Source organism: Balaenoptera ricei, chromosome 10 (assembly GCF_028023285.1).
Source record: "Balaenoptera ricei isolate mBalRic1 chromosome 10, mBalRic1.hap2, whole genome shotgun sequence".
NCBI lineage: Eukaryota > Metazoa > Chordata > Mammalia > Artiodactyla > Balaenopteridae > Balaenoptera > Balaenoptera ricei.
In genome coordinates, this window is record NC_082648.1 from 26,718,819 (window position 1) to 26,733,534 (window position 14,716).

At 37.8% G+C, this 14,716-nt stretch overlaps 1 protein-coding gene across 5 annotated transcripts in view; it reads right to left on the reverse strand.

Moving 5' to 3' along the window:
• Positions 1 to 3,700: 3,700 nt before the first annotated feature.
• The window catches only part of AMN1 (antagonist of mitotic exit network 1 homolog), an 84,983-nt gene continuing 73,967 nt past the window's right edge, over positions 3,701 to 14,716 (reverse strand). For all 5 annotated transcript variants that reach the window (XM_059935606.1, XM_059935604.1, XM_059935602.1 and 2 more), the window contains one exon: positions 3,701 to 4,140. In XM_059935606.1, coding sequence (XP_059791589.1) covers positions 4,067 to 4,140 — 74 coding nt within the window. In that variant the 3' untranslated portion in view covers positions 3,701 to 4,066. The remainder of the gene's footprint in view (positions 4,141 to 14,716) is intronic.

Genomic DNA, 14,716 nt, shown 5'->3' on the forward strand with positions numbered 1-14,716 from the left:
TGTGTTTGTTTTTTTATGATTATTTGTGTGAAAAGTATTATAGGCCTATTACAGTAGAGTACTATATAGTTGATTGTGTTAGTTGGGTACCTAGGCTAACTTTGTTGGACTTATGAACCCACTCTCGTAATGGAACTCGTTCATATGTAGGGGACTTACTGTACATGGGCTTCGGAGTGAGGCCACTCTGTCACTTTCTAGTTGGGATTTTGGGCTACTTAAGCTCTCTGGGCTTTCATTTCTTCACCTATAAAATACTAATAAAATTTAATAAACTGCACCTCAAAGGGTTATTATAATAAATGAAAGTATAAAGTGTATAATATAGGATAAGTATATAATAGGGCATCAATTAAGAAACACAGATAAAGATTTTATAATTTCCTACATACTCAGTACTGTGATACCTTATGATGCCTCTTTATGGTTTACTAAGGTCAGCTAGAAATTGGTTATGCCACCACTACATGCCCCAGCTTGTCAGGATCTTATATGTCAATAAGAACATTAGGACATAAATGAAAAACAATGTGAAGAAGAATGTGTATAGTATACACTATTTATGTAAAAAAGATGCATGTATATACCTACATGTGAATGTATATGTAAAGAATACATATTTACTTGTAGTAGATATAGAATATCCCTGGAAAGATAAGTAAGAAACTGGTAACAGTGGTTGTCTTCTGAGAGGGTACCAGATGGCTGGTGGATGAGGGTAGTAGGGAGACCTAGTTCTTACTTTTGGGTCGTGTAATTTTGTACCGATTATACATACTATATTTCTTATTCTCCAATTTAAAACAAAACGTGACCACGATATATGTTACAGGTATAAAACGCAGCCTTGCGATTGTACCGTTGACCCTTGTACAACATGGGCGTTAGGGGTGCTGACTACCCCACCCACCCCCTGGAGTTGAAAATCTATGTATAACTTTACAGTCCACATCCAAGTTTCTGCATCTGGGGATGGATTGCGTAGTACTGTAGTATTTATTGAAACAAACCAAACAAAAAACACATATAAGTGCAGTTCAAACCCGTGTTGTTCAAGGGTCAGCTGTACTCTCGTGTTCTCATATACTGCTTAGGAATTGTTTATGACACTTGCATTATATGCTTTCTAATAATACACACATGCCAGTGGGATTAGGATACCAGGGAGACATGATCAGAGCTATAGTCTTTCAAAAGAAATGTAGAGAAAGCAGTTAAGGGCAGGTTGTTGCTTAGGGAGGAAAACGGTATCATTAGGTGGGAGTTTTGGAGCTGGGTCACAGAGGATCTTGTGATTCTTGAACTCTGGAAGTCAGAGTTTATTACAACCCAATGAATCAACTCTTGTTGTATCCAATTTCCATTGGTCTACTGGGGCTTAATTATAAACTCAAAATTTTGATTCAGCATTGGTTAAAATTAATGGAAATTATAGGCTACAGTGGCACTGGGTGGCATTTGAGAGGAAAGAGTTTTGTTGACATATTCCTTGAAAATTCAGGATAGTCTTCTGGGTATTGTCCTTCTCAGCAAGATAAGAAAGAAAATTAAAGGAAATTATACTCTGGAGCACTGTTGGAAATCAGCTTGAAGAGGCGAAGAGTAGATTTAATTTTAAATATCTACATGGGACTTCCCCGGTGGTCCAGTGGTTGACAATCTGCCTTCCAATCCCTGGTTGGGGAACTATGATGCCATATGCCGCAGGGCAACTAAGCCCACGCATCACAACAAGAGAGAAGCCCAGGCGCCACAATGAAAAGCCTGAGCGCCGCAACTAAGACCCAACACAGCCAAAAATAAATAAATAAATTAATTAATTAAAAAATAAATATCTACAACACTGTTTCTGTTATTCTTTCTTGATTATTTATGAGGAAGGTACAAGAAGGTCTTTGAGACATCCAAATATTACTTAAAATATTTTTAAATCGCCCATATATATAACAGTGATCCTTGAAATGACTTCATAGCATAACAAACGTTTGTATTAAGACTGTTCACGTTTAAAGAGATTATTGATATAGTTGGATTAATTTCTACCATATTTATAACTGTTGCCTTTGTTCTTTGTTTCTTTTTTGTGTTCTACTTTTTCTGCCTTTTCTGGTTTTATCTTTTTTGTGTGTGCTGCATCTCACGGCTTGTGGGATCTTAGTTCCCTGACTAGGAATCAAACCCCCGGGCCCTCGGTGGTGCGAGCACAGAGTCCTTAACCACTGGACCACCAGGGAATTCCCCCTTTTCTGGTTTTAATTGAGGATTTTATGTGATTCCATCTTCTCTCCTCCCTTAGGATGTCAGTTATATTTATTAAAAAAATTTTTTTAGCAGTTGCCCTAGAGTTTGCAGTGTATATTTACAACTAATACAAGTCCACTTTGAAATAACAAACACTGTACTGCTTCATGATTTTCAGTTTGTTCAGCTTTTATCTTGTGAGGACAGGAGTGATGACTTCCAATCTCTGTACATGTCACAGACCAGAAACTCGAAGTATGGGTATTACTTTTATTTATTTTCTTGTCTATTAAGTCAACAAATATTTGGGTGCTTATTATGTACCAGACACTGTTCTAGGCATTGGAGGTACAGCAGTGAAAAAAAGAGAAATAATTTCTGTCTTCATGAAGCTTATATACTAGGGTGGGGAGACAGATAATAAATAAAAAATAAAACAGATGTCAGATGGTGACAGATGGAAAGGGGAAAAACAGAGTTTAGAGTGACAGGTAAGGGTGACAGGGATAGGCAGGATAGAGACGGGAGACCCAAATTTTAAACAGAGTGCTGAGAAACAGCTAAGATAACTAGCAGTATGAAAAAAAAGATCAAGCTGCCAACTGCTTTAGGATGATAAATCCTTTACAGACTCTAAAAATCTGATACCTTAGATCTTGAAACTAGTTTTCCCAAAAGCAGAAAAAGCTACTGACTTGGTTAGGTGTTCAATATTAAATCTTACTGAATTTGTCTTTAGAAAAATTTCATAGATGGAACAGGCCTTACCCATTTTACACATATATACATATGTACCACCTTTGCAGTGGCAATATATGTATCTACGCTATAAACATATCACATTTATAAAGTAGTTAATAGTAAGGACAAGACGTAGAGTTGAATATGTAAACCCTTCCCTCTAAACATATACAAGAAATCTACCATACCACACTTTCCCTGTTATTCACTACATCACAGTAAAAATAGGAAATCTTTAAGGAAGTCCCACTGAGACAGGCTCATGGCACAGGGAATATGCTGAATTTTGGGGTAGTTTAAGCACAGTACACTTCAGAGAATTTTGTGATTATAGAGAGTAATACATTTCATTTGAAAACTAAGACCTGTGTGTTTATTTCACAATGTGAAACCAGTAGAGCTTCAGAATACAACTTCCGTGATGACATTTCGTGTTTACTCATTCTTACGCATTCTTGACTGCAGTTTTTAAGGATGAAAGTTTGTAGATGAATAGCATGTATTTGGGAAAAGTAGCCATACTCAGTAACATTCATATGCTGAATGGCTAAGGTATATGATGTCCTGGATTATGACATTAAACTATTATATTTCTTTCTTTCATTGAAATAATAAATTCTGTGAAGAAGTTACAGGCCTGATGTTCAGCTTTGCTTTTTGGCCAGTGGACATTTAAATAATTTGGAAGGTAGCAGCCAAAAAATAGCTAGGAAGGTAATTATGCTTTTAGAAATATCTTTACTTAGAATTCTCCTAATGTTTATCCATATTGGTAAATCTCTCTTACAGCAGCTCAAATATCTAGGTAGGAGAAGGAAATTTCCAGGCAAACAGGTAATTTAAAACTTTGCTATTAAGGAAACAAACACAATACCCTCCCCAAATACATCAGAGGGCATGCTAGGATTGCCATTTCAAGAACAATCACTCCTCAAACAAACTTAGAAATAATAGCACTATTAAAATGTTTAAGAGCCTGGTTAACTTCAAAGCATAAATCATATTATTGGAAAGCCAATCTCTAGATCATTGTTTCCTGGGAAAGTAGTATGAAGATCATAGCTTTGATAAGCTTCAGTAAGCATCAATATACAGTCCACGTCACTTGCTTTAGTTTGTTTGGGCCTACCAATTGCTCCAAGACTTCTCGTGAATGATCTACAAAAGAAAACAATGACAATATATTAATTCATAGTAATCAAAGATCTTGAATGTGTCCTCATGTATAAACTGGGGATGATGATAACTATTATATCTCATAGGGTTATTTAAAGGATTAAATGAGATGATATATAAAGCATACTATAAGCTAAAAATACATTTAATTAGTGGTAACCATCACTATTATTAGCTGCAGTAAACATATCATAGTAATACTTCTAAAAAACAGGTATTTACTGTTTTCTCTGTAATTTCATCTTAATTTCACCAACCAGAGAGTAATAGGGTTAAAGTTTCTCAGGGTCCTGGCAGGAAGTAGATGACACACTAAACTAGGGTGCTTGAACAGGTTTTAACTATAAAGGAGTGATTAAAGCAAGCATGATTAAAGAAAGCCAACAGGTATGCAACATGCCCATAAAGGTTAGGGGACAGAGTAGTTACTAGAACAGGACAACTTAACCTGTAGTTGAACATTTTTCCATGTCATGTAATATTTATAAAACATGATTTTAAATAGATAACTATTACATGAATTCCTTGTAATTTAACCAATCTGTATGACTGGACATTTAGATGGTTTTCAATTATTCACAATATATAATAGCAGTGATTTTAATATGGTTTACATATCTTTTGCAAAGTCAGTTTTACAATATTTTTAATGCTTTTAATGCTTTAATGCAAAAACACTGCTAAAATTTTATTACTTTAAAAATTATTCAGGAGTTTAATAAACTTGTTCCATAGATACAACCTATGTTGTATGTATAACATATCTCTAACCTAGTCTTGGGAAATTTCTTAGTTTAGTCGTTCTCAGACTTAAAGATTTCATAGACCACTAGGAAAAAAAGCAGGCCCAACATATGGTTACTAAGTTTTATTTTAAGTAAAACAAAAATAAGCCAAAACATTAAAGATTTAGTGCAAGAAAGAGAACTAGAGAGTGTTTGGAAACAAGAAGTTATAGTTGTGAAAACAAAGGTTTACTTCAGCAGCTAATTTTTTTAAAAGCAGCTAAAAATATAACAAATGCAGTTTTCATTGTCATAAAAAATATCAGTTATTATAGAGGAAGTCTGTTATTACAGGAGATCTAGATTAAGGACAGGTTTCAAATAGGTTGAAAGTAAAAGGATGGATAAAGATATATCATGCAGACAGCAACTGTAACAAAGCTGTAGTGGTTATACTAATAGAAGAGGGAGGAACACTTTCCAACTTATTCTATGAGGACAGTATTACCTTGACACCAAAGCCAGACAAAAACATCACATACACAGAAAACAACAGACCAATATTTCTTATGAATATGTACTCAAAAATCCTCAATAAAACACAAGCAAACCAAATCTAGCAACACAGAAAGGGTTATATGCCATGATCAACTGGGATTTATCCCAGGAATGCAAGGTTAAACATCTGGAAATTAATTAATGTAGTACACTGTATTTGTTTCCTCTTGCTGCTGTAACAAATAATCACAACCTTAATGGCTTAAAACAACACAAATTTATTATTGTACAGTTTTGAAAGTCAGAATTTCAAAATGGGTTTTACTGGGCTAAAAGCAGGTATTAGGAGGTTAGCATTCTTTTTGGAGGCTCTAGGGGAGAATCCACCTCCCTGACTCTTCCAGCTTCTAAAGGCCACCACATTCCTTGTATTCCTCCATATTCAAAGTGAGCAACATTGGACAAAGTCTTTCTTATGCTGCCATCTCTATGGTTCTCCTTCTTCTGTCTCCCTCTTCTACTTTTAAAGACCCTTATGATTACATTGGGCCCACCTGGGTAATCCAGGATAATCTCCCTATTTTAAGGTCAATATACTTGTAGGTTCTGAGCATTAGAACATGGACATCTTTGAGTGGGGGCATTTTTCTGCCTGTGGCACCCATATTATAGAATAAAGGACAAAAACGACATAATCATTTCAATAGACACAGAAAAGGCATTTGATAAAATCCGACATTCATGATAAAAACATTCAACAAACCAGAAACAGAAAGGAACTTCCTCAACCTGATAAAGGGCAACTATGAAAAACCCACCACTAACATCATCCTTAATGGTGAGAGACTAAATATTTTCCCCCTAAGATCAGGAACAAAGATAAGGATTTCTCCTTTTGCCACTTCTATGCAACACTGCACTGGAGGTTCCAGCCATGGAAATTAGGGAAGAAAAAGAAAAGGAATTCATGTTGGAAAGGAAAAAGTAAAACTATTTGTAGTTAGGTAATATGGTACTAAGGAATCCACTAAAAATTAGAACTAATAAATGAGTTCAGCAAGGTTGCAGGGCACAAGATCAATATACAAAAATCAATTTATTTCTACACAATGAACAATCCAAAAATTAAAAGCAGCTCTTTGCCCTTTTCCTGTTTGCCCATTTGTGTTCCCCTCTAACCTTAAAAGAACCTAATTATAGGAATGAGATCACTAAGCAATTGAAACTAACTCCTGACTTATGCTCTCCTGAATGCACACCATGCCTTGTCTAACCTGTTGATTCTTTTCCTAGATAAAAAGAAGTAAGAATGAAGAATTAAGCAGTTAAAAAAATGACTTGCTTTCTACCCCCAACAGCTCCCTTAGCAATCCTGCAGGCAGACCACGCAGGCAAGGTTTTCTTCTCTCTGAAGAAAGAGTCAGCCAGTCTGCACTCAATGGAGAATGATGCAAAACCCAACCTCATGCCTCAATGATTCAATGAGATTCTTTCCCCCATTTTTCCATTAAAAACTCTCATGGCTGAGCAGAATCTTTGGAGTTGGCCTCTGGACACGAGTTTACCGTCTCCCCAGATTGCCAGCTTTTCTTTTTCTTTCTTCTTCTTCTTCTTATTTTTGGTCACACCGTGTGGCTTGCATAATCTTAGTTCCCCGAGCAGGGATTGAACCGGGGTGCTTGGCAGTGAAAGCACAGAGTCCTAACCACTGGACTGCCAGGGAATTCCCCTGGCTTTTCTGATTAAAGCAGCTTTTCTTTTCTTTTTTTAATGGTGATATCTTTTTATTTTTTCTATTATTTATTTTTGGCTGCGTTGAGCCTTCGTTGCTGCACGCGGGCTTTCTCTAGTTGCGGTGAGAGGGGGCTACTCTTCCTTGTGGTGTGCAGGCTTTTCATTGAGGTGGCTTCTCTTTGTTGCAGAGCACAGGCTCTAGGTGCACGGGCTTCAGCAGTTGTGGCTCGCGGGCCCTAGAGCACAGGCTCAGTAGTTGTGGCGCAAGGGCTTAGTTGCTCCGCGGCATGTGGGATCTTCCCAAACCAGGGCTCGAACCCATGTCCCCTGCATTGGCAGGTGGATTCTTAACCACTGCGCCACCAGGGAAGTGCCAAAGCACCTTTCTTTTCTACTGACACTTGCCTCTTGAATTACTGGCATATGAGTGGCAAGCAGCCAAACCTGGTTTCCGTTACAAAATGAAATTAAGAAAATAATTTCATCCACATTACCATCAAAAAGAATAAAATACTTAGGAATACGTTTAACAAAAGAAGTGAAAAGCTTATACTCTGAAAACTACAAAACATTGTTGAAAGAAATCAAAGAAGATCTAATAAATGGAAAGATGTCCATGTTCATAGATCAGAAGACTTAGTATTAAGATGGCAGTACTCCCCAAACTGATCTACAGATTCAATGCAATCCCTAGCAAAATCCCAGCAAACTTTTTAAAAAGAAATTGACAAAACGATCCTAATATTTACATAGGAGTTCAAGGGACCCAGAAGAGCCAACACAGTTTTGAAAAAGAACAAAATTGGAAACGTGTACTTCCCGATTTCACTTTAGCTGGTGATTCTAAGACTATTTTGGCATTTTTACTAGTTATGAATATATTATCAAATATGATATGTAAATATTTGTTTTCTGACTATATTTGTGACTCTTCTGTAGGAATTTATTATTGCACATAAATAGAAAAACATTTTTCCCTCTAGTTGTGAGCATACAGTATATTTTTATGTAATTTTAAAAACTGGATGCTAGAGGGCAGTATTACATTACTCAAATTCTCCTCAGGCAGCTTTTCTTTTCCCCATAAAAAGTATAGAGTATTTAGAGCAGTGAGTCAGTAGTAGGAATATTCGATGCCTGTAAGTTTATTACGCTGTAGGGAGAAACTGGGGGGTCTCTAAGTATTTCATGATCTCTTGCCAGAATACTCTGTAGAAACTGTGGAGGAGGAAAAAGAATTTTCTTTACCCTTCTGAGTTCTTGGCTGAGATCCCCTGTGACCAAAGACAGATTAACAAGAGAAAAACAAACAGAAGTTTATCAACAAGTATACTTCATGTATACATGGGAGATACCCGGGAAAAATGAGTAAACTCCCTGAGACGGCCCAAGCCACCACCTTAAATACCATCTTCAGCTAAAGACAAAAGAAAGATTTTGGGGTTGTTGGGAGACCGGTTATGGGAAGTTACCAGGAAAAGCATAGTAAACAAGGGTAATGAAACCAGGCAGGACCCTCCTGGGTACAAGCCCCTCCATGTCTCCCACTTCCTGTTTGCAGAAAAAGCTTTCCTCTCCTAGGCCTTCCCCAAGTTCCAAAGAGCAGACTCAAACAGTTAATGATTAGAGAAGTAGAAAATGCAGAAACAAAGAAAGCAGGCAAGCAAGAAAAGTAATAATAGCTTGAACAATAGAGTCACAGGACGCCTAGTTCCTCCTGAAGGGATAGAGATAACAATCTGACATATCTTTGAGTTGTTCTGCAGAAACTAGGACCGCCCCCCCCCCCCACCCCACCAGGTGAAGGATGTTGACTACATGCTGACCACCAGCACACAGACCCCAGCCAGACTGGCTGGAACCAGGAGACTGATGATTAAGATTCCCAGAACATCACCCTGTTATTTCACCACCAACCAATCAGAAAAATGTCCACGAGTTGATCGCACACCCTGTGACCCTCATCCCTAACGTTGTCTTCAAAACCCCTGACTGAAAGCCATCAGGGAGTTCCAGTCTTTTGAGCATCAGCTGTCCTTTCTCCTTGCTTGCACCCTGCACCACAACCCGGTGTCAGCAGATTGGCTTTGCTGCACATGGAGCAAGGAGACCTGATTTCGGTTCGGTAACAGTAAGATTCACTATACACATTTAAGTCAGTGCCTTCACTGAATATGATTCTGATTTAGAGTCACCCTTCCCTTCTTAGTACAGAGAGGGAGACACTTTACAAATGGAGATTTCCTTTATAAATGTAAACTTTCCTTACAAAAGGGTAACTTCTACTGCTTTCAGAGCTCCTCCAGTGTCTGCTGTTTCTCAAGAAAAATTAGCTTAAAATAATCTTTATGCCAAAGAGGCATATTTTGGGGTGGCTTATTCTGCCACTCACCAAAACACAGACTCTCAGGACTGAAAAAGACTCTAAAGGTCGTTTATACCAATCGCACTACTGATGCTTGATGTCGCTCTCCTACTTCCTTCCCTTTTCTATTAACAGTGAAACCACTTGACACCAAAGGCTTAGGAAATTGCTCTACTGGGGAAAGAAGTAGAAACTGTGGATTAGGTGATTTAGGTTTTTACTTCCAGTTCTACTATTAACTATTTCTAAGATTTGGGGCAAGCCACCTAAATTCATTGTATCTCTGTTCCCTTATCTTTAAAACAAGGGAGTTGCGTAGATGACTTCTAAGGAACCTTTTACCATCTTTCTAAAAATCTCTTGACTAATGTAGTTGGAGACCACTTTTTTTTTTTTAATTTATTTATTATTTATTTTTGGCTGTGTTGGGTCTTTGTCTCTGTGCGAGGGCTTTCCCCAGTTGCGGCAAGCGGGGGCCACTCCTCATCGCGATGCGTGGGCCTCCCACTATCGCGGCCCCTCCTGTTGCGGAGCACAGGCTCCAGACACGCAGGCTCAGCAATTGTGGCTCACGGGCCTAGTCGCTCCGCGGCATGTGGGATCCTCCCAGACCAGGGCTCGAACCCGTGTACCCTGCATCGGCAGGCGGATTCTCAACCACTGCGCCACCAGGGAAGCCCTGGAGACCACTTTTTGAAAGAGATTCATAACGGGAGCTTTTGGAGCCCCAAGAAAAAGAAGAAACTATGGGAAATATAAATGAACAAACTAAGTTTTTCAAATGATCAAGGAAAATGTAATTTAGACATTTTTATAGAATACACAGTGAAAAAAGTGAGGCTGGACACATTTTTACAAACAATGATCAAGGTTCTAATGCTTCATTACAGTGTATGGCATAAAGAAGTTTCGTAATTCTGGATTAGTAATGGATGAATAAATAGTGATAAGGAAAGAGAATAATATAGGATTTAGAAAATAAAATCTATGAAATTTAAGAAGTAGTTGTCCTTGAAGCAAGGAATCAGCTTTAATTACAGGGAAACTCTGAAGCAAACCACTTGGCTCTTTGTGGTATATCTTGACATATTTATTATCCAGGAATCTAAGTAAAGAACTTGCTTATAAAGTAATCAAGCTGAAACAAATCCTCTGATATCACTAAAATTTGAGTCGATTCAATCAAAGTGGCAGATGTCCTGTTGGGTTTTCCTGCCTTTCAATGTAAACATAAAGACTCTAGTGCTAATTGCTTTATTGCCCTTCTAAAACCTAAACTTAGATGCCTGTGATTACTGTGAAACACATCTAGATAATGATAGAAACTGAAATGCATGTCCACTGTAGGAGATTAACAAAACTGTGTGAGTTGAAATTACTGAAAATCATTGCAGACGTAATTGAAATTAAAATAATTTAATACATTTAAAAATTCTTTTCTGCTTCCATAATGTCTATGATTTACAGTATTTTAAATAGCAGCTTAGTTTTTTTGTCTCTTCTGCAGAAATAAAATCAGAGTGCTTCTAACAGTTTCAAGACTTAATTTATAATGTGGAGCTTTGCTTACCGTCTGATTGTAATGTTAAGAAATTTTATAAAAACTTAGAAATACAGTGGAGAAGATAAACCTATTAATTCAGGGAATCTGATGGGTAACTACAGTTGACACTGCCAATTTGGGGGTCAGGTTGCTTTGAGGATAACGTAACACTAGAATTGCACAAACATATGATATACATACATTCTTTTTATAGAATATGTATCGTTATTGTCTTATCTAGTCAGATGTGAGCAATCACATGAATACGTAAGAGGAAACATAAGGTGTCATGAAAGAAGAAAGAACATTTATTTATCAGGCAAAAAAAAAAAGCATTTGTCTTCTCTGGAAAAAAGAGAAATTAACAAATAAATATAAGGTGAATATATTAGCCCACTTTATTTTCATTCAATGATGGCAGCAAAAATATACAATGGTACGTGCTGACGGGAAAGCGGGAAGAGTAGAGATGATCTGCGTAGTTGAAAAACTTCAGCTTTTTTTCTCTTTAAGAAACTTTATTGGTAAAAGCCATTGTATGTGAACTCTTATATTATTATGAGATCACCCAATTTTATGACTGGCAATTATATGTAAGGAAAAGTTGAGGTCCATAGAAGTTAAGTTATTCAATGTTTTGGAGAGATGGTAGGAGACTAGGGATTGGTGCTCATTTCACTTTGTCTTGAGATTTTTGTTTAATCTTAGCACTGTTATTAAAAACTATGTCACAATGGACAAATAACATTTCAGTTTCTCACTTTCCTCTTCTGTGAAAGGAGGGATCAAAATAATAATATATGAATTATTCTGTGTTAAAAAATATGTGGGAAATGCTTGGGTGGGGGGGACAAAACGTGCCACCCCAAAATGTCTCTCTGGCATGAGGATTATTTCAAGCTGATAACAATCAAGGCCCGAAAGACTCAAGAAGAAATTTTGACCTTCCCCCTTACTGCCTAAAAGAAGTATAGATCAAGTTATCGCCAGAGGTTGTCTGCAAAGAATATGGGCTAGGTGTGGTGGTGGGAACTCAGCAGGGCCTAGAGATGAGAGTACCTTTATGGCACAATTGCTCTGCATGGCCCAACAAATATTTGTTTACCAAACATTTGCTTTTTCATCTTTCATGTGAATTGCCTTCCTCCCCTTTGAAGTCCCAAACCTCTACCCCCAACATCCTCTTTAGCTGCTGAAAATGTTATTTAAGGTGAGGGTTTCAGCCATTTTGGTGAGTTACTCAGTTCTCCTGGGTCTCTTCCATGTATACATGTTATTAAACTTTGTTTGATTTTTGCCTCTTAATCTGCCTCCTATCAATTTAATTCTTAGACCAGCCGGAAGAACCTAAAAGGGTAGAGGAAAACGTCTAACTCCCTGGCACTTAGATAAAAAAAGTTAAGTTTCTTAGCAATAGTATTTCTCAGAGCCTTTGAGAAATTAATATTCATTATAGTGGTATGTTGCATTTCCCAAACATTTGGACATATAAACATATTTTGTTTTATGCTTTATCCTTTGATGTCTTCTAGAACACCATACCATGTTAGAACACCATACCATATAACTGTAGTTAGTGAGATCAAGGGATTGTGGGGCAGATCTAGGAAAAAGATACGACCACAAGGTGGCAGTAGCACACAACGAGCTTTAATTGGGCAGCACTTTGATAGGTTTGCATGGAAGAGGAGTCCCTCACAACAGAAGAACTTCCATTTACACAGAAAGGGAGTAAGGTAAGGGAATTCCCAGAAGACTGAGCTGAGGAGGGGGGTTATGTAGCTGTTGCTCAGCAGCAAGATAGTTGGTAAATTCAGTATTCTGAGCCATTATGTGGGTAGGGAAAGATTTAGTGGGATTAAGCTTTCCTAGTATCTATAATCATACCAGGTAGGCATTTCTCTTGAATTCACCAACTGATAATACATCTTTGGTTTCCAGTGATCTCAGTAATTATATAATTTATCTCAAAAGTCTTCTGCTTTAAAAATCAGACTAATCACTGCAACATATTTTCCAGACTTCAAAATTCATATCTGTTAGTCATTTCTATATTGATACAGGCACCTTTAAGCATTTTATTATTGGCCTTGTTGTACTCAAATTTTAAGTTTTTGCTTGTACCTTCTAAAGATTTCATTACCTATAGGGTCTTTGATGATTGCTTTAAGCAGTTTGCCTAATGTTAAGTTTTTCTGGTTGACTGTGTGTATAGTTTGTCTTCACTTCTATTAAAAGTAGAGGGAAAATGCCAAATTAACTATTTCCAAATTGTAACCAGAAAGATAATCAAGATAAAATTAGCAAAGGCTGAGTTTATAACATGTTATGTAGCCACGTTATCCTGAGACAAGCATAACAGAACATTAAAACATTAACTATTTTAGCTAAGGTTCCAGGACTAGAGGTACCAGCTACTCTCTCATTCCAAAATGAGACACCAGACCACTTGTAAATGACTTGCAAATGCTTGGCTGAAAACTCATTTTGGAATCCATGGTGCCTCATCCATTCAAAGATATAAAAGTGTTAAAGTGGGAAGTGACGGAAAACTGGAAATTGAAGAAAGGATTTCTTTGAAGACAGTTATGATTCGAGTTGTAGAAAGAGGGTTGCAGGTGCTTACTCTTGCCTTCAAGCCTAGTGAGAGGGGGCTCTAAGGAGATCAGTTGGAGAATCTGATTCGTCCCTTGGAGCTTGGGAGACACATTACACTAATATCAGACCTAAGAAAACTAAAAAGCAAAAGGCTATGGTAAGAGTCCATGTGGCTAAAGAGAGAACTGACGTTGGGAAATACCTGCACTCTTACTGTCTAAAGTATTGTGTTTCCTGTGGACAGATGTGGGCTGGCATGGGTTGCCTTGTAGTTTGCTCATGAAAGCAACTTGGATGGTCTAGGAAGCCTCAACAGAAAGAGACTGAAGGTGTACTGCCAGCTGCCTGGGCGCAGAGGAAGAAAATGCTAGCTACTAGCCAGAAGAGACACATTTGCTTGAATCAAGAGAACTGTAGATATAGGAGATATATGCAGTGATGAGGCGAGTGGTGGAAAGTGGACCCTGAAGAAGATCCAAAGTGCCCCACTTCTGAGAGAGTACGGATCGGGATCAGCTCACCCGCAGAGCCCTCAGTGCTGCCACTAGATCACAGTGGCGGTAGTCAAGTTAGACTTTTCTTTCCCTTCCCTTCCCTTCTGCTCACTGCAGCCCCACCCTGTACTGACACTGGTGGGGTCAGAAACCATGGTGGGCCAGCTGGGAAAGGGGGAAGAGAAGCGCGAGGTAGTAAAACAGAGAAACTAACAGCGTCCCCTAACCCGCAGCAGCCTTTCCACCCACAGCAAACTTGAGCTGACTGGAGGAGCAAAAAGCTTTAATTTGAACTTGTTTGGAGTATTACATGGGTCTAAGACGTTTTAATTACTGAAATGAGAGGGTTTCAGTGATATGAAATGACCAGACTTTTAACTGTCTGAGAATGATAAGAAAAGTCAGTGGCACATGTCGGAGATTTTCATTTGGCTTTGGGAAAAATTAGGCCCTTTAGAGCAAAATTGTAATTAAAATAGTGTGAGGAAAATGGAGTCACTTTATGAGTACCACTTTCTTGTTCAGTGTATTGATTAAATGTACATATAGCTCAGTGAGTAGATTTACATACTTTTAGTTGGTATTCTGAAATTATCAAAAA